We start from the raw sequence: 18,067 nt of genomic DNA, 5'->3' as shown, positions 1-18,067 counted from the left end.
TTATAGATAGAAGATATAATGTGGTTAATTGGTAATGCAAACAAGACACCTGCAAGAGTTTCCATAAACGGTTTAATCACAATATTGTATAATATTCTGTAATTTCGTTTTTAAGTCAACTTCATAGGTACAAAAGTACCGATGCAACCTGTTGAGTCACTGTTGAAGCATGTGAATCCTTATTTGAGCACTGACACCAAACTGACATTTTCAGCTAGTAGTAAACCATCTACATACAGTATATAACACTTGGAGGTGAAATTGTCTTTACATTGAGCCAGTTTAAATATATTCCATAAGAAACATTCCTACATTTTAGGTGATGTATTTCTCATAAACCACAAAAGCAAACATAAAGAAGTGGGGAAAAAAGGATGAAAAAACAACTCAACTTTTCTGGGTGGATTCATACAAAAATAAGACAGAAAGGAGCAAACGGTAACAGCTCTATTCAACTGTTGGTAAGGACGTCTTGCATTTGTAACCAGGGTCAAGACCCTCGCACTGCTTCAAAGCCCAAATCCACATTACAAAAGCAACTTCACACATCTTTGGCTGTGGTTACACCTGGAATTTCAACGTGATTTTTGAGTTGTGATTCTAAACATTGGATTTCATGAGATCAAATTAATGTGTCCACACTTCGCATGAAAATGTTTTTATTCATCTCCTGTGCCTGCGTTTCTTTGAATCTGTGTCTTTTTCCCGCTTTCCCTCTCCCATCTCTTTACATTGCTTGTGGCTGGATTGCGTCCAGACTATGTAGAATTCAGATCACAATGTGAGCCTGACCGTAGAAAATCAGATGGCAATTTTTGATTTTTGTGTGTCCGGACCTGTCTTTTAATGAAAGTCGCACTGGAACGCCAAGTGTAACCATGGCCATCATGACTCTGATCTGCTTATGGCACAGTCTTCTAAATATTATCACCAGAGGTCCAACCTGCTCTTGAAACACTTCTGAACACAGCATGAATAAGACAAAGAAAGGTTGGTGGAAACGCTCTCTGGACGGCTTCCAGCAGTCCATCTTCTCTCCACTTGAGTTTCACAGGCCTGAGTCTGTGTTCTCCTTCAGAGAGTATGAAGTACTCCGTCTTCTGGACAGTTTTATTAAGAGGGGCAGAAGAAGTGATGTTATGGCCGAAGTGCTGTTTGGAAATGGAGGGGCTCCTGCTTAGTAGGCCCTGCAGGTAAATGCTTTAGTCTATGGGCCACAGTCATCAAAGCCAAGGCAGTCTGTGCTGTACATGTCTGCATGAAGCTCTCAGTGCTTCTCCAGAGCTTTGGTCAGCAATTCGTTAAGGCGGGAAATCATGGGTCTGGGATCATCGTTCAGGCCTGCTGTGATCATGGCATTGTCATAGATCTGCAAAACATGGACAAAGTTAAATGAAAAATGCAGAAAAGTCAATCAGCAACCCACTTAAAAGGTAATGTCCCACAACTAGTTAATGAGATACGGTCTGAGCAGCTAGACTGTTCACATTACCTGTTCTAGCAGCAGGCCAGCCAGTTCAGAGTTGATCTCCTTCAGTGCGTGCATCTTCTTGATTAGGTCATGTCTAGAAGATGGAGAAGATGTACAGAAAAGTGAGAGCTGGACGGTCACAAATCCACACTAACAAAATTAACTAATACCACCTCTTCTTTTTTAATTCCCACTAGTATAATATTCTCTTCCACTGCACCCCCCCTCCCTTACCCAGCATTGATCTCCAGTGTGGGCTGCAGGATCTGCGCTCTCTCCTCGGTGCTGCGGGCCATCTGCTGGGTGCGGAGGAAGTGGCGTGCAGCACCCATCTCCAGCACGGTGATCATAGCTGGGTGGGTGTCTAGACGAGGAGTCACCTGGGGGGCAGAGGACAAAATGGATTACTAAGGGTGTGTGCAACAAGCTAAATTTAAGACTTTTTAACGCTAGTTAATGAAAACTGCAGACCTGTTAGAATGACTGGGCTGATTTCTCACCAGAAAAACAAGAAACCACAACATTTTTAAAGACTTCCAAAACTGAAATGAAGTCTTAAAATGCTTTATTTAACTGTTTTCAAGACCACTGAAGGCCTTGTTTTTAGATAATATATGTTTTTCCAGGCCCTGCAGACACCCTGGGCTTACGTGTTAAACTGCATAAGCCTGAGTTGATACTCAAGTTCTTCAATACACAGAAAAAGTCCCATCAAAGCTGACTCATTTCTTTTGGTTACCTTGATGTTGGTGACTCTGGGACCCAGACTGTTCCTCATCCAGGCCATCAGGTCCTCAGCCTGCTCCTCCGTCAGACGCTCAGATGCTACAGAGAGAGGGAGAGAGAGAGAGGAAGAAAGACAAGAAACCAGTCAGGATTGCAGCCATGGCAGCTAGAAGTGTCCCGCTACACAATCAGCGATGAGTGGAGACATGAGAGAGGTAGAGACCTGGCTTGCTGTCCTGGAACTTCTCCTCCTTGTAGTGGTCCACCACGATGTCCGTCTCCACTGAGATCAGCTTCTTCTTGTCGAACTCCCTGAGGTGGAGCAGGGTCAGCTCATCAAACTGCTCATAGCAGAACAGCACCTGCACACATAACAGAACAAGATTTCAACACACATTTCCATGGCAATTTTTATGCACACTGGCCTGTATTCACCAACTTAACAGAGTGAGTGATTACAGATCAGAACTCCTGCTTGGAGCGGCTTGGTCACGCCACAGGTCAATTACTGTTTAATTATCATATAATAATATACTATGATATGAATTTAAATACTCTAGGCACTTTTCTAGATAACAAGTCGAGTTTCACAGCAAATACTCAGTACAACTTTAAAAAGGCTACGCAAAGAGTGTTGCTTTTACTTTTAACATTTTAAGTAAGTCAAATATCACAATATTTTAGACCGAATACCTCGATACCAATAATGTGACGACATTTTGGGGGAATGAGTATTTGTGCTTTCTTAAGATATTTACACACAAGAAAATCCAGAAAATTAGTAATGTTCACTAGTAATCAGTAATAAGTAATATGGATATGATGAGCAGGTAAAGCCAATCATTGTTCATTTTACTCAGCCAGAACAGGCGAATAAGTTCAGAAAATTTTCTCACTTTACTGTAATGCAGCCTTTAAGACCAGGAAGAAGTGACAATTAAGTTATTTCACAATATTATGATAGCCAAAATCCCAGACGATATCTAGTCTCATATCACGATATCGATATTATACGATTAGCCCTATTTTAACTTGGTATAGCAACCTTGGCACCAAGAACAGGACTAAATTGGAAAAGGATGAGAATACGGCCTGTAAAACTATTGGAAAACCACAGAGACAACTGACTGTTATGTTATACTGCATGTTATATGTGGTTCAGACCAGGCAAGCAGCTCAGCAAAGTTTACATCCTCTATAACACTGATTTGATAAACGGTCCTCTGTGTGGTGCTACATGATGTCTGGAACCACAAAGACTGCATTCAACAGGCCTTTATCCCACATGCCCTTACCTTTCTGAATTCTTAACATCAACCTCGACAATTACCATCATCCTCACCAGTCGTGTCCACATCTCACCTCCATGTCCTTCTGTTTCATGGCCTCGTAGTAGGGGGAGTGTTCTGCAAGATGGCGGTTGGGGGCGCACAGGTAGTAGATGTTGCGTGTGCCCGCCTGCATGCGGGAGGCGTACTCGATCAGATTGGTCTGCTGGCCCGCTGGCAGAGCGGACGACTCGTACCTCAACAGCTTAGCAATGTCCTCCTGCACGAACACAGAGAGTGCAGAGAGTGACTCCAACTGTCACCACACTTCATCATCCTCCAAGCATAATATTTATAATATTCTCAACACTGATCATGTCTGTACAACACTGGTTTCCTATGCAAACCAAAAGCTCACAACTTTTTTTTTTTTTATGAAAGTCATTCGTTATGTGACCTTGACGTCCTGCTCCTGGGTGGTGACGATGCCTTCCCTCATGAACAGGCCGTAGTCCTCAAAGAATTTGTTGTATTTCTCCGGCTCCTTCTTGCTCTGGTCCAGCAGGAAGCGGATCACCCTCTGCTGCAAAACGTCACGCAGCTTCCTGCAGCGGCAGGGAAAGACGGTAGAAAAACAAATAATCAGTGGATCAATATAATGAGAGAGCGGTCTATAGGAAAAGACTGACTGATCAACCGATGATTAATTCATATATTGTTCTACAAGTAAAGAACTGAGCAATTGATTGATAGTGAATCCATGCGTACATATAATGAAATGCTATAAAAGTAGAGATTGATAGATAATCTTTTATTTATTTACTTTTTTTATTTATGATTCTAACTATTTTCTATGCACTGTCTTCTCTTTCTTTCCAAAGAAACTGTTTAAATGCTATATTATATTGTTTATATTTTCTTCCTTTTCCTTGTGTATGGTTTTAAACAGTAGTAACAAACAATAGTAGGTGTAAGGCAACACGGTGAAATAGAAGTAATTATGTCAAACACCAAGGAACAAATCCAGTGTGTTTGACAGCTGACGATGCAAAACTGATATTGTACCTGATGAGGGCGCTCTCCTGCAGCAGCTCTCTGCTCAGATTCAACGGGATGTCCTCACTGTCCACCACACCTACACACACACACACACACACACACACACGACTTGAGGTCAGAACTCAAAAATCCACTATATTATCATGCATGGGAGAAAGGAGTATAGAGGGGCTGTAGTAAGAGCAGATGGAGGCAGCTGGGGGTCCGGACCTCTGAGGAAGCGCAGCCACTTGGGCAGGATGTCAGCGGCTTTGGTCTGGATCAGGACCTTCCTGCTGTACAGAGCCACGCTGGAGCCCATCTCCCTGCTCACGTCAAACATGCTCGGCTTCTGTTGACACATAATACGTGGTTGTATTGAGCAGCTCTCAGGTGTGAATGTGTGGTACTGTGTGAAGGTGAAGCAGGACATTGCTGAAAAACATCTGCATGCTTAGTCAATCTTCCCTGGATAAATTAAGTTTACAAAGACAACCCTTTGTGTGCGGCTGTCCTTACAAAAACAAGCCATACACACACACCAACTGCTCAGCTTAAATCCCCCCTCACCATGTCAGGGACGTAGAAGATGCTCCGGATGTTGAGCGGGGCGTCGGCGCGGTAGTGCAGCGTGTAGCGGGGCTTGTCGTAGGACTGAGCAACGTAGCGGTAGAACTCCTCGTGCTGCCACTCACTGATCTCCTTAGGCTCCATCATCCACAGGGCCTGGAGGGAGACAGAGGGTGAAGGTCAATTACTTAAAAAACAAAACAAAAAAAAACCACAACAAAACACTGATATAAGGTTCACAACGCACAGACACATCATTAAAGTGATACCTTATTACATTTATCCCATAATTAAACAGTCAATAATCATATATTTCAATTCCTCAATAAACAATTGTAGGATAATGGCTTATCAGCAATAATTAAATTAGAGATTTATTCAAAATGTTGAAATTATTTACTGCAAGAAGTGTACAGTCTCCAGGGAAGAAAATAAAATCTGTCAAGTTTTCCCTTTAAGATATTTGGAAGAGACAGAAGTCATAACATTGCCAAAATACTGGGAGTGATAGATTTATTCATACAAATGGAGACATGTTTAGGAGCCGCCTGAGAAGGATACCCAGTATAAACAAGTGAGAGTGTTTTAGTGTCGAGCCCAAGTGAAGGCAGCAACAGAACCAGAGAGGGAGAGGCTCACCTGCAGAGTGTTGAGTCTCCGTCCATTCAGGAAGATGGGGAAGCTAACGAAGTTGCTGTACTTGGTTACAACCTCTGAAACAGATAAAACAGCTTTGTGGTGACATCGAGTAAAGACTTCTGCATCATGTCACATATATAATTATAGAATAACAATATTATTTCCTCACTGCAGTTATCATTTTGGCACTGAAATGTCAGTTATACCTTTAACTCTGTCCTCAGTGGCAAACTCCTTGCAGTCGTCTTTGAGATGCAGCACGATCTTGGTTCCCTGTCTGACACCGCTGGCTTCAGCAATCTCAAAAACTCCAGAGCTGGGAGAGCGAATCAGAGAGGACGTGTTAGGAATTCATGTATTTATACTAATTCAACAGATGTGTGTGTACACCCTTCATTCTCTTGTACAGAATCGTGCCCAATTCATCCCCCTTCTCCTTCTCTCCCTTTAAATAAAACGCCTTCCTCCTCCACTGCTCCTGTGCTCGTCCCTTCCTCCCTCTCTCACCCGTCGGAGGACCACTTGTATCCGGGCGCAGCGGGCTCAGCGGACTGGGAGTAGACGTCCACGCGGTCAGCCACCATGAAGGAAGAGTAGAACCCCACCCCAAACTGACCAATGATGGTGCTGCTGGCCTCCGCCTGGTTCTGCAGAGCATCTAAGAAGGCCTGCAATGTGGAGAGGAGAGGAATATTGTGGTAGAGGGGAAAACAAAGAATACGTAACCAATAGGATACATTACAAAATGTGACTATCCATGCAGGACAGCCATGTAAAATAAATAATACAGAGCGGAAAGGCAGTGAAATAGTGGATGTGATGGCAGAAGATCAACAGCAGCAGCTACCTTGGAACCAGAGCGGGCGATAGTCCCCAGGTTGGCCACCAGCTCCTCTTGGTTCATCCCCACTCCTGTGTCCTGTAAGAGTACAGAGAATCCCAGTCACTTTAAAAAAAAAATAAAAAAAAATCATAGATTGTAGTACAATATCCCTCCACCAGGTGGCAAAATATCTCAAAAAACAGAACAGAAACTATGATTAATTGGGAAGTTGTGTCCAAAAATTCAACATGGTGGTGGAAAACCAATAAAACAGAGTTGACTGCCTGTCAAAAAGAAATATCCCCTTCCCCTTAAATCTGTGCAGGTCGCACACCTTCCACACACCGCTGACGCTCAGTGACATGGGGGTACCTACCTGGATGGTGAAGGTGCCCTTGGCAGCATCAGTCTGCAGGTGGATCTCCATGGGGGCCGTTTCCCCCCCTCCTGTGATCAGTCTGTGGCGCAGCTTTTCCAGGGCATCGCTGCCGTTGGAGATCAGCTCCCTGATGAAGACCTGAGGGGGAGGGGACGGGGAAGGGGAGAGCAGCATTTCAGTGTTAAGTCTTAAGACATGGGAGATAACTTCCTTGGTTCATCCAGTCTGTATGAAACTGTATGAAATGGAGGGCTAGCTAAGTTGCAGATTCTTTCTATCACACTCACACACACACACACACACACACACACACACTCTCACCTCCTTCTCCGAGTACAGGGACCTGGCAACGATGTCCAGCAGCTTTTTTGTCTCAGCCTGAAACTCATGTTTGGAGAAGCCACCTGGATGAAACGGGGAGAACGCAAAGTTCAGCTGAGCGTGACAGCTGATTGGCTTACGAACCATAATACTCAAGTAAGGTTATGTGTGCAGCTATTCCACCACCTTGCACGTCCTCCGTATCGCTGATGATGGTGTGCAGCGGCTCCTCGTCGGGGACCTTCTCAGCCTCCTGGGTGCTGTAGTAAGAGTGCTGGCTGAGGCCTAGGTGGGGCTGCTGGGAGCTCCACACCCTGGGGCGACTGCACCACCTCTGCTGCTGTCCCACCTGGCCATCTGATGGTGGGGGGAGGGAGTCGGTGAGGTTATTGAACAAGGAAGCTGCCATTCAGGGTATTGTTGACATCTTTTGTGTGGAGGTCACTTACTGAGGGTTTACGACCCTGAACACACGACATCACCCTAATGTTGTTTGGTTATGTTTAGCATTTGTGTTTACCTGGAAACATTGTTTGGGGGGGCTGCAAGTGGCAACACTGTACAGTCTGTTAGGCAACACTATCACTCTTGTGCTTTTGATTTTGTTGTGTCTGTCAAAGTTGTTAATCTATGTTGAGACGTACTAGTGAGAAATGTATATTAAATCTGCTTTTTATTCTTTTGCAAATACTTGATCCCTGTGTAAATTGTAAGTGTATATTATCAAATCTATTTTTCATAATAAAAAGAGGAGAAAAAAACACTACACTGAACGTGACCAATCAATTGTGACAATGAAGCGTCTACAGTGATCCAGGCTTACATGCAAACTATTAAATGCAGCTGCCATGTAATTTCTCACACAGTTAACGGGCCAACAAGCCATCTCGTGTTATTAAACAGAGCGGTTAAATGAAATAGGGAGCCATTCAATTCCATAAACGAGCCATCATATCATGCAGAAGCTACGTGAGGACTTGTCAGATTGCGCAGCAGTTGCACCAGCGAGGCTAGGCTAACGGAGCTAACAGCGCTCACCTCCAGCGAAGGAACCCGCGACACTCCTGCTGCTCAGCCGCCGTCCAGACGACAAGAGCCGCGACCCGGCTCCCCGAGAGCCCAGAGCAAACTGAAACAGCCGGAGACAGCGAGACATCTTCACGCAGCAAGAGAGGTCGTTTGACCTAGTAGTCTACACACGCTGAGCGAGTCGAGCGACGGAGCCCCGGCGCAGGCAGGACCGGTGACGACGCGGTAAAATGACGTCAGGGTGGTATCCGTCACGCTGCCTGGCGACAAATAGAAATTACCCAATTGATCGCAATATAATATACAAATAAGGCGTGTTATAAATGATGCAATAGGGTTGCAATGTAGCAAAAGACGCGCCTAAGCTCACCTGGGCTCGTTTATTTTACAAGATCTCCCTGTTGTGTTTAATGTGGATTGATCTAAATTTGCCCTTGAAGGTCAAAAGGTAGCGATCTAAAAAATCACGTGTAAACATCAATTAAACTAAAATATGAAGGTTGCTGCGGGCAACTTTGTAATTAATGTTGACCAAAACAAACAGGTATGAGACAGTTGTATACCATGGAGGCGTCAAAAAGATCAAATTCAGAAGCAGTGTCTGTGGCACACAGGTTTATTTAACAATATGGTATATAAGTACGAAATGAGCCATTTTAACCAGTTTGTACAGTGATTTCATTCTTATTTTCTGCATATTTACAGTACTGTCTAGCTGCATGATTTACATTAGAGAACAGTTCATTATCAATTCAAGTTTAATGCAAGAGAAAAAAAGGATGCACAGAACTCTCTCTAAACACAAATCAGCAGTCAAACAAGTATTTCCCACCACAGGCAAAAGAGGTTCAGGACTTCATAAGAATTTCTTTAGACTGAAGGAGAAACAAAGCAATTTTTTTAACATCTGCAAGACAAATACTGGGCCCAAGTCAGTAAAATGAACATTCCGGCACCTGTGAATGAACAAGCTTCAGTGCAGGTTTCTCCACACCTGCATGTTGTGTTTGGGTGTGTGCAATAGTTCCTAGTTCTATACAAATATGTTAATCTCCCATAGACTCTGCAAAGAGGAAAGAAATTAAGTCTTTCCCAAAGGCATGGCCTTTTGAAAAATGGTATATTAGAATAAATTAGCCAGGAACAGAGAAACGGAGCAAGAGGTGAAACCTGGCAAAAAATTCCCAGACAAATTATTTTACAGTCTTCTCAACACAAAAAACGATATTAATTTTGCAAAGGTACAAAATAAAAAAATTGAATAATAAAATGAAATATTTTTTGTTTTGAGAAGTTTCGTTAAAAAAGTCAATACCAGAGCATAACAAATGAAAAACAAATTAAAACAACAAAAGACCAGGACAAAATTCTTTCATGGCTGGTCTGAACCAAAAATATATTCTTTGTGTCTTAGTTGTCTTCTTTTTAAACAGCAATTATTCAAATCCCTCCATGTGTTGGAAGAAAAAGCAGTCCCTTGGTTTAAGGAAACGTTCACAGTCCGTAGGCCTCATATGACTCATTTCTTTGTATTTTCTTTTAACTTTTTACATCAGTAAGTACAAAAAATTCTCAGCTGAAAACACAGAACAAGGCCTTTCTTCTGTCACGAAATGCTACAATCCTTCAACAAATTTCTCTAGCGTGTCTCCCGTGGTGTCGCCCACCATACTCATGTCATTGCTTAACCCCCCTCGGTTTGGTGTGTTAAGCTGCGGGAGCATGGCACTCTGCTCCGGCGTACCCATGTGTCCCTGCTCCATGGAGCCTGGCATGGGGCCTCCCAGGCTGGGGTGTGGGGAGCTGGAGTGGAGGGCGCCGTGCTGGGGAGAGGGCTGGGGCTGTATCCGCGGAGAGGGACTGGAATGCGGGGGTTGTTGCGAAGGTGGACAGGGCGATTGCACCGGGGCTGGGGAGCGTACTTGGTTTCCCAGGGCGTTGGCCATAGCCTGGCCAGGTAAGTGAGCTCCTCCCTGGGGCTGGCCTTGGAGCATGTGGGGTTGTGGGCTCATGGAGTTGGCCTGGGCCGGAGAGCCCATCTGCTGCTTCAACATCTGCTGCTGCTGTTGCTGCTGGAGCATGCGCTGTTGGAGGAGATTCTGGGGCCCATCCATGCCCATGCCAGGCTGGCCCATTTGGGACATGGGCGGGAGCTGGCCCATGGGCCCCCCACTTCCTTGCATAGCCATCTGCTGCTGCATACGGAGCTGGGAGTAGCTAGCCGCCCCTGGCTGCTGCTGGGGGAACTGACCGTGGCCCTGAGGCATGCCCGCCTGCTGCTGCTGCTGCTGTTGCGCCTGCTGCTGCTGCTGCTGTTGTATCTGCTGCATCCGGAGCAGCTGCCTGCGGTACAGCTGGGGGTTGCCGTTGTGAGCAGCGGTCATCATCTGCCCCTGGGGGCCCATGGGGGCCATGCCCTGGGGCCCTGCTTGCTGAGGAGGCTGCTGAGGAGGCTGCTGTTGAGGCGGCATCCCCGGCCTCTGCACCTGACCTGCCTGCATGGCTGCCATGGCCTGCATTCCTGCCTGGGACCCCAGCATGGCCTGAGGGTTCTGCTGCTGCTGGGCCTGCGGCTGTTGCTGCGGCTGGTTGGCCTGGTACTTGGCTGTCCTCTGTTTGATGAAGGCAGCCATGAGGTGGGGGTTGGACTTGAGAATGTTTAGGACCTGCTGTTGCTGCTGGGGGGAGCTGGGAGATTTAAGTGTGCGCAGCAGGTCCTGCAGGGCACTAGGAGCGATGTTGCCAGGAATCCCCCGGGGCATGCCCTGCTGCTGGGGTGTCATGACCGGCTGTGAGGGCCCCTGGGGAGGCATGACTCCCGGCATTGGGAGGCCCTGCTGCTGGGGCATCATGGGCCTCTGCATGAGCTGGCCCTGCTGGGCCATGGGGGTTCCCTGAGCCTGCTGAGGGGCCATGGGCCCCTGCTGGGGAGGCACCTGCTGCTGGGAGCCCTGGGGGTTCTGCATGGGATTCTGCATCCCTGGACCCCACTGGCCCTGCTGCATGGCCTGCATCACTTGGGGGCCCCGCGGCCCCTGCATCATCTGCATCTGGCCTGGCATGGGCCCCACCATTCGGGGGTGGTTCATGGGCACTCCGTTCATAGCGTAATTCTGCTGCTGCTGCTGCTTGGCCTTGGCTACCATCTCAATCTGTCTGGCCACCTTCAAGGCTGCCAGCAGCGGCTGCTGCGGCTGCTGTTGTGGGGGTTGTTGCTGAGGCTGCTGTTGGGGCGGCATGTTAGGCAGGGGTGACTGCTGCTGATGGAGTGGGGATGACTGGGGCCCTGGTTTGCCCTGTGGGACTGGTGTTGGGGGCTGGCTGCTGCGGCCATTGTTGGGGAAGCCTTGGGCGATGGTGGCAGGGTTGGGGGGCTGCTGTGGTTGGGGCTGGTTGGGCATGGGCTGGGGAGTCTGGGGTGTGTTAGGCTGCTGCCCGGAGGTGGGGGTACCGGGGGCTGCTGAGGTAGGTGGAGATGGCAGGGGCATACCCCTTCCTGCCATGGTGGCCATTCTGCGCTGCATCATTTGAGCCTGCTGGAGCCTGTGCTGCAGCTGCTGTTGGCGGAGTTTGTGCTTGATGTTCAGACAGAAGGGAACAGGACACTTGTTCTCCTGACAGTGCTTGGCGTGATAGCAACATAAAGCAATGAGCTGCTTGCATACAGGGCAACCGCCATTGGTCTTGCGTTTGCAGCCCTTGGTGTGCTGCACCACCCTCTTCATCTTCTGGCACGACGGCAGGGAGCAGTTGGCGTTGCGGCACTGGCAGGCGTGGACCAGGGACTGGATGCAGCGCTGGATGCTGAGACGTCGGCTCTCCTGAGGACTCTTGGAGGCCTCTCCACCCTGGCTGTTGCTGTCGTCATCCAAACCCAGGCCCCACTTCACCATCTGGTGCTCATGGCCCTTAGAGTTGTAGCAGTTGATGCATAGGTCAAAGTCCTAAGGACAGGGAAGGAAGACCACAGAAGGTTAAGTTAAGATTTACATCTGACACAAAGCCACTTTTCAATTAATGAAAATTCCAAAGCATTTCCTATGTGTGCCATCATTTCGTACCTCGCAGACGGTGCAGTGCCAGCGCGTCTCCACGTGGTGCTTGCACTCGTTGCAAGTATAGACGAAGCGGTCCTGGCCCTGGTTGTGCAGCTCCACCAACATGCACATGGTGCTCCATTTGCATCTCCTCAGAGAGCTGAACTCCCAGTGCTTGTCCCTGGCCAGAGTCAGAAAGGCGTCTCGGCCATCCATCAGGTCACAGGTCAGCATAGGGTCGGGGTCCATGATGGGTGGCAGGGTATTAATGACTGGCCCGGCATGGAGGTGGATTACAAAAAACACCTTGTGTGTAGAGAATGGAGGAGAGATGGAGGTGTGTCAGATAACTGTGAGGACAGTCGCAATGTGCTATACATGGCAATGTCCCATGTCACTACCACTCACACCAGACTCAGGACAGTCCTGCATACACAACTGTACAATTTTAATCCTAACTTCTCTATAGGCTGTCAATTTAGTAAACATCATCAAAAGAAGATGTTTACTTTTTGTGTCTTAACATGGTGAATGACATGAAGCTTCAGACATTGTTCTGTGAACTTGTGAAGTTGAATATATTTTCTCAATTACCAAACAGAAGCACCACGCAACTATTCACTCTGTACAACCTGTCAGGTTGTCTCGTCGATCTCTCAACCTTCTAAGCACCGACCTTGCATAGTGATATAAACAAAATACAAATACAAAATACAAACAAAACACAAATACTGTGCTGCACCTACACTTCCTACTGATACTGTGGTGCAGTATTAGTATCCTTTATTTTTCCACTGGAATACTGAGCTGGTGTGTGCACTGCTTGCATCTCTAATGCAATGGTGACTTCACTGGCAACACCCTTTGAAAAAGGGCCAGTACTAAATATGTTTAGGTGCCTTACCAGCACAATTCTAGCATTCCTGTGCACAAAACACAAAGTAAAAATTAACCATTATGTGCCACTATGTATAAGACATAGCCCGACATAAAAGGCAGCTGTACACTGATGTATCAAATCTAAAGAATGAAATGCAAAAAGCAATAACAGGAGGGTTTAGAGCTAGAAGGGGGATTCCCACCTCCTTATGCTTCTCCATCGTGGCGTAGAGTTTCTGGGACAGATCATTGGCTACATTCGGCATCCCAGGCTTCTTCTTACTGGCCCGACTGACGCTGCTCTTGTTTTTGTTGGTCTTCTTGTTATTCTTCTTCTTGGCATTCTTGCTGTCAGCGTGGGCTCCCTAGTAATAGATGGACATGAACATTCAGAGAGGCGGAGATTGCACAAGAGGCAAGATGAGGTTATGTAATTAAGCTGAGTGGTTATACAATGCCTGAGTGGCTGCTGAAAGCTTTTATATAATGAGGACTTGGGGATGATAAAATCTGGGGTGAGACAGAGGCCTAAGCACTAGGCTGTTGTTTTTGGCATGATAAAAGTGTTCCTTTTGTAAAACCCATACTTATACGCTCAATCCACCCATCCATATGTCTTACCTCTGGAGTCTCGCAGGAGGCCGTGTTCTCCTCCTTCTTTCTCTCCTCCTCCTCCTGCTCCAGCTCCTTGATGCTCTCCTCCAGCACATTGGGCCAGAAGTCGCCTTCAAAATAGGGCAGCTCGTAGGCGCTGGTCAGCCTGTCTTCTGTTGCCTGCTTGAAAATGTCCTGCACACAGACACAACACTCCCATCAGGTAAAATAGTAACAAAGGCCACTTGCCAGGGTGTCTTTAAATCTTTAATTAAGACTTTTTAATACCTTTTTAATGCCAGTTAGAATGAAATGTAAGATAGATTTTGCCACTGAAATAAATATGAAAATGGAAAAAAACAAGCACGTAATTCATGATAAGCTGCGACCAGCTTGGCACTTTGAGTAGGCGTGGTGGCCATGTCACATTTTTTAGTTTCAGTCTGCGGCTTCAATCAGGAAACTGAACTCCTGGCACAATAAAAATGTTACTTTAGGCTATATATTCATTTATAAGCACAAAGCTCACAAGACAGATAAACTAGGCTACAGAGCAATCGAACCCAGAGAAAAAAACATAGGCTAAAATACAGCCTAAAAACACAGAGCGAAAAATCGTATTACAATAGGGACTTAGCGTGTACATGGTGCTCTATAAATTTATAGTGAGTGGGTATCATTCATTCATTGAATTCATTTAAATCGGGAAACTGAATAAATAAAGAGATCATGTAATATATTTATCGTCTATTTCTTAATTGTGTATAGATACACCCACAAGTGAAAATTGTGTATTTCCGCGCTTCACAGACTCCAGAAAAAATTGACAAGAAGCATAAGGAGAATGCCGTGCACAACTCCCAGTAAGACACAAAAAACTGCATAATATGGTAAAAACGCGTCTGGTGGACATTGGCCAACCCGGGATATCTGGCATGGCTATGCTTTACCAACCGAGCTAAACTCAAAGTAACGCAACGTCTTTATAGCTGTGGGCCACAATGGCATGTACACAGGAAAGGTTTTTGAAATTTTTGGGACCGATAGTATAGATCTGTGTGACGGGGCCGATTTCTTACTACAAAAACAGCACATCAAGAGACACCTCTTTAAAGAGTAACTAAACCCCAACCCCAAATTTTTGGTGAAGCCTGGCACCTAATGGTGAAAAGTAGGGTACTGAACTGCCCATCAGCTATTGGCTGGTCTTTGTGCCAGGTGATGTCACCCTCTATAGAGTACAAGTGGGGCACGTTCAATCTGAAAACGGTGTGCACCGTGCTTTGAGGTACGTTGTCTCTCGTTTGGTGGGTGTGTCAGAGGTGTTACCCAATCAGCAGCGACGTGTATATAAACCCCGCCGTATTAAAAAGGCAGTGCACACAGACATATTTGACATACTATAAGACATATTTGTATTTTTTGCTATTGTATGTACCATTGTGGAGTGACACTTTCATAAACGTTTCTACTCCACCCTACTCCTCTAAATATATAATGGTAAATATTACAATATCATATCACAACAACAGTGATCAGCAATAATGATAGGCCTAATACGCATAATAAAACGATTAGCTCATATAGATCGTAACACAGTCTGAAGGTAAGAAGTGGATTATCCTTCACCTGAAATGTTTGCCTTGTCATCCTGATCTGCGAGCCAAATGTTGGATCACTATAATAAGGAACCACAGTTTCCACATCCCCCTTCACTCGATTGGGATGTTCTCTGCTATTCTGGATGGCAAGGGCAGTGACTGTAACATCGAGCGTATTTTGTAGTATTAAACACGTATTTAAAGAACGCAAAGAATGGCCTTCTCAGCTGCCATAGTTGCAACGCTTGCGTAACACAACAGGGTGTTCAACGCACCACAGTTTCCATTTAAATAAACATTTTGCTATGTTTTGTCGGGGCTGAACGCGGCACATGGCACAAAGACCAGCCAATAGCAAATAACCTGTTCAGTACCCTACTGTTCACCATTAGGCGTCAGGCTTCACTGAAGATTTGGGTGGGGTTTAGTTACTCTTTAAAGACCTTTAAAACATAATGCAAGATTTTGGAGGATTTTGAGGCCTTGAATTTAAAGTCACTTTTTTCCCCAGGAGCTGTAGACACTTGGGATGGGCGATAATGTTTTCATGTCATGATATTGTCTCCATATTTTACTGGGATGTAGTGAAAATAATTAAAAATAATGTCCTGGGGATGTGAATTCAATTAAACAAAAAATAGCTAGTTCTCACCTCTTGATGATAATCACAGAAAAAAATTATCAAGTTTTTAATACATCTGGGTAAAAGAAGATCACTAACAACATACAGATTTGGCTCTTACAATGCGATGGAATGAAACATGGCCAAATATCATGGGGCTCTGGCGGGGTAGCCTTATGTCTCAAGCAAAAAAACCAACACAAATAGAAACAGTTTAATATAAGTTACTACACCTCCAGTTTTCAGGCCAGAAACTGTTGAGTTTGTTTGGCTTAAACTGTGTAAAAAAATGGTAAAATACATTCCTATACTTTCAGAGTACTTGCTCAGAGGTAGTAACTGTGCCTGCACAAGTATTCTTGCTGTAGTATTTTTTTTCTTTTGTAGTATTTTTTCTGGAATCAACAGAATGCGCTCTACATTTGACCACTGAATTAACATCCTGTGCTAAAACTTTTATTTACTTATTTATTTTAACGTCAAGGTTGTATATAACTTGTGTTATGATCCGACTTAAACCTGAAGAACGTTTCTCTTTGGAACTAATAATCTTTTAATTTCCCTCACCTTCCCCTCAGAGTGTCTGTTTCAAAGTTTGTTGAAACTTGCCTGAGGGGTTAACAGAGCAATATGCGCTCCAGCCATCAACTATTAATGTCACTGTTATACACAAGAGTTAATACAAAGCAAGCACACTGTAGCATTTTAACAGAAAACGGAATGTAAATGACCTTACTTACTAAATATAATTCCTTGAACATTTTTACAAACCACAGTATAGAGTAATATCGGGATATCGCCCATATCAACCCCAGCAGACACCCCGACTTATTCACAGGACAATCACAACTGTGTCACAACACAAAATGATCCTTTTACTCAAGAGGTCTTGATATACTGAACATCCCACTTTAATTAACGCAGGCGTGTGTGACATTGTGATCCCTTGTCTGACCTTGTAGTCGTGTATGATCCTCTCAGCGAAGGCTTTGTCCAGCATCTTCCTGTACCACTCTTGGAGTCTCTTGGGCTTGGGGATCTTCTGGTCAAGCGGATGGCAGTGGAAAATGTAGTCATCTCCTTCACTGGGAGGGCAGGCCCAGATGTGACCCATCACATACCTGGGCAGGACAGGAGTCATCAGCAACTTAGCACTAGCAAGAATGATATACTAGTAATTGAAAAGATGTAAAGAACTGCTTTGTGAAACTTTACACTTTCACCTACCCCAGTTTCTTGACATACTCCAGGTAGCCTATTAAGATCTCATGGTAGACTGCAGTCCTTAGCAAACGGGGTTTAAAGAAGTGAATACTGTCGAGGTATGATATGTAAACCCGTCTGTAAGAGAAATAAGGAGTTTGTTAAAGGGGCAATACACGCAAAACCACAAAATAAACTTTGAGAACAATCTGGGATGTCACTGTCATCTTTTTGCCAGGGTTTTACCTGGTGTTTGGGAAGGGACACTCTGAGCCGTACTCCTGGACATGCATGCCGAAGAAACAAACATCCACCCCGTCTATCTCCTCAAATGCAAAAAGTGCTTTGGTTCTGTAAGGGAAGCTCTCCACCATCTCGCCCGAGTCCACAAACCTGTGGAAGCAGAGAGGCATGGGAAAGGTTACGGGGAAGTATTTTAACACACAATTAAACTCTTCCATAGTGTTTTCTGTAGATTTGTTTTGTAGCTGTCTGGGACTGGGAATAATTTTGGTTCTCTGACCCAGGTTCGCTCCTGGGCCAAATACAGGGTCAGTTCTAGTAGGTGTAGTTTGCAGTTTAAGAGAGGCTCTTATTTGGATATTTATATGATGCTTTATGGACAACTGTGCTGTAATTGAAATCGTTGTTTTTTGGAGGCGGGCTGAGCAATAGGGCCAGAAGATTCATTTTCATTTTACTTACATTTTTTCAAAGATGAATGTAAAGGAGACTGCTACTCAACCTGGAAGTTCATTATCAATACATCCAAAACCATGAATTAAAAGGTTTTTCAGCTCAAAAAAGTTCTAAAGGGGAGCACAGTGTGGTGTCCAGTGAAACAAGTTATAAAATGCATTCTGGTAT

The 18,067-nt window shown here is 45.2% G+C and overlaps 2 protein-coding genes across 2 annotated transcripts in view; both read right to left on the bottom strand.

Moving 5' to 3' along the window:
- Nucleotides 1-63: 63 nt before the first annotated feature.
- Nucleotides 64-8,454, bottom strand: trap1 (TNF receptor-associated protein 1). Its single transcript, XM_071516412.1, has 18 exons — nucleotides 8,274-8,454; nucleotides 7,422-7,592; nucleotides 7,236-7,318; nucleotides 6,912-7,052; nucleotides 6,560-6,631; nucleotides 6,220-6,380; nucleotides 5,919-6,028; nucleotides 5,713-5,786; nucleotides 5,074-5,229; nucleotides 4,735-4,855; nucleotides 4,531-4,600; nucleotides 3,923-4,070; nucleotides 3,560-3,745; nucleotides 2,421-2,559; nucleotides 2,211-2,296; nucleotides 1,706-1,851; nucleotides 1,493-1,565; nucleotides 64-1,369 (listed from the first exon to the last, which is right to left on the bottom strand). Exons 1-18 carry the CDS (start codon nucleotides 8,389-8,391, stop codon nucleotides 1,268-1,270), a joined length of 2,157 nt encoding a protein of 718 aa, XP_071372513.1. The 5' UTR covers nucleotides 8,392-8,454; the 3' UTR covers nucleotides 64-1,267.
- A 446-nt stretch (nucleotides 8,455-8,900) lies between these two features.
- crebbpb (CREB binding protein b) overlaps nucleotides 8,901-18,067 on the bottom strand; it is a 47,930-nt gene continuing 38,763 nt past the window's right edge. Inside the window, 7 exon segments of the mRNA XM_071516407.1 lie at nucleotides 8,901-12,208; nucleotides 12,326-12,607; nucleotides 13,384-13,545; nucleotides 13,802-13,969; nucleotides 16,953-17,118; nucleotides 17,225-17,338; nucleotides 17,447-17,593. Of these exon segments, the coding sequence (XP_071372508.1) occupies nucleotides 9,881-12,208; nucleotides 12,326-12,607; nucleotides 13,384-13,545; nucleotides 13,802-13,969; nucleotides 16,953-17,118; nucleotides 17,225-17,338; nucleotides 17,447-17,593 (3,367 nt within the window). The 3' untranslated portion in view covers nucleotides 8,901-9,880.

This window comes from Centroberyx affinis, unplaced genomic scaffold (assembly GCF_046629955.1).
Source record: "Centroberyx affinis isolate AG114_WGS23_722 - 3 ecotype Tasmania unplaced genomic scaffold, CSIRO-AGI_Caff_v1 ptg000401l_1, whole genome shotgun sequence".
NCBI classification, from domain to species: Eukaryota; Metazoa; Chordata; class Actinopteri; order Beryciformes; family Berycidae; genus Centroberyx; species Centroberyx affinis.
The sequence above is the reverse complement of the archived record's forward strand: the minus strand, read 5'-3'. Positions and strand labels throughout refer to the sequence as shown.

Bases quoted from the DNA above. Each gene is read 5' to 3' on its own strand.
- trap1 (XM_071516412.1), bottom strand. From the start codon at position 8,391: ATGTCTCGCTGTCTCCGGCTGTTTCAGTTTGCTCTGGGCTCTCGGGGA. The intron at 4,856-5,073 runs GTGAGGGGGGAT...ATGTGTCAACAG, and splicing joins TCTTCTACGTCCCTGACATG to AAGCCGAGCATGTTTGACGT. The intron at 1,370-1,492 runs GTAATGTGAACA...CATGTTTTGCAG, and splicing joins CTGGCCTGCTGCTAGAACAG to ATCTATGACAATGCCATGAT.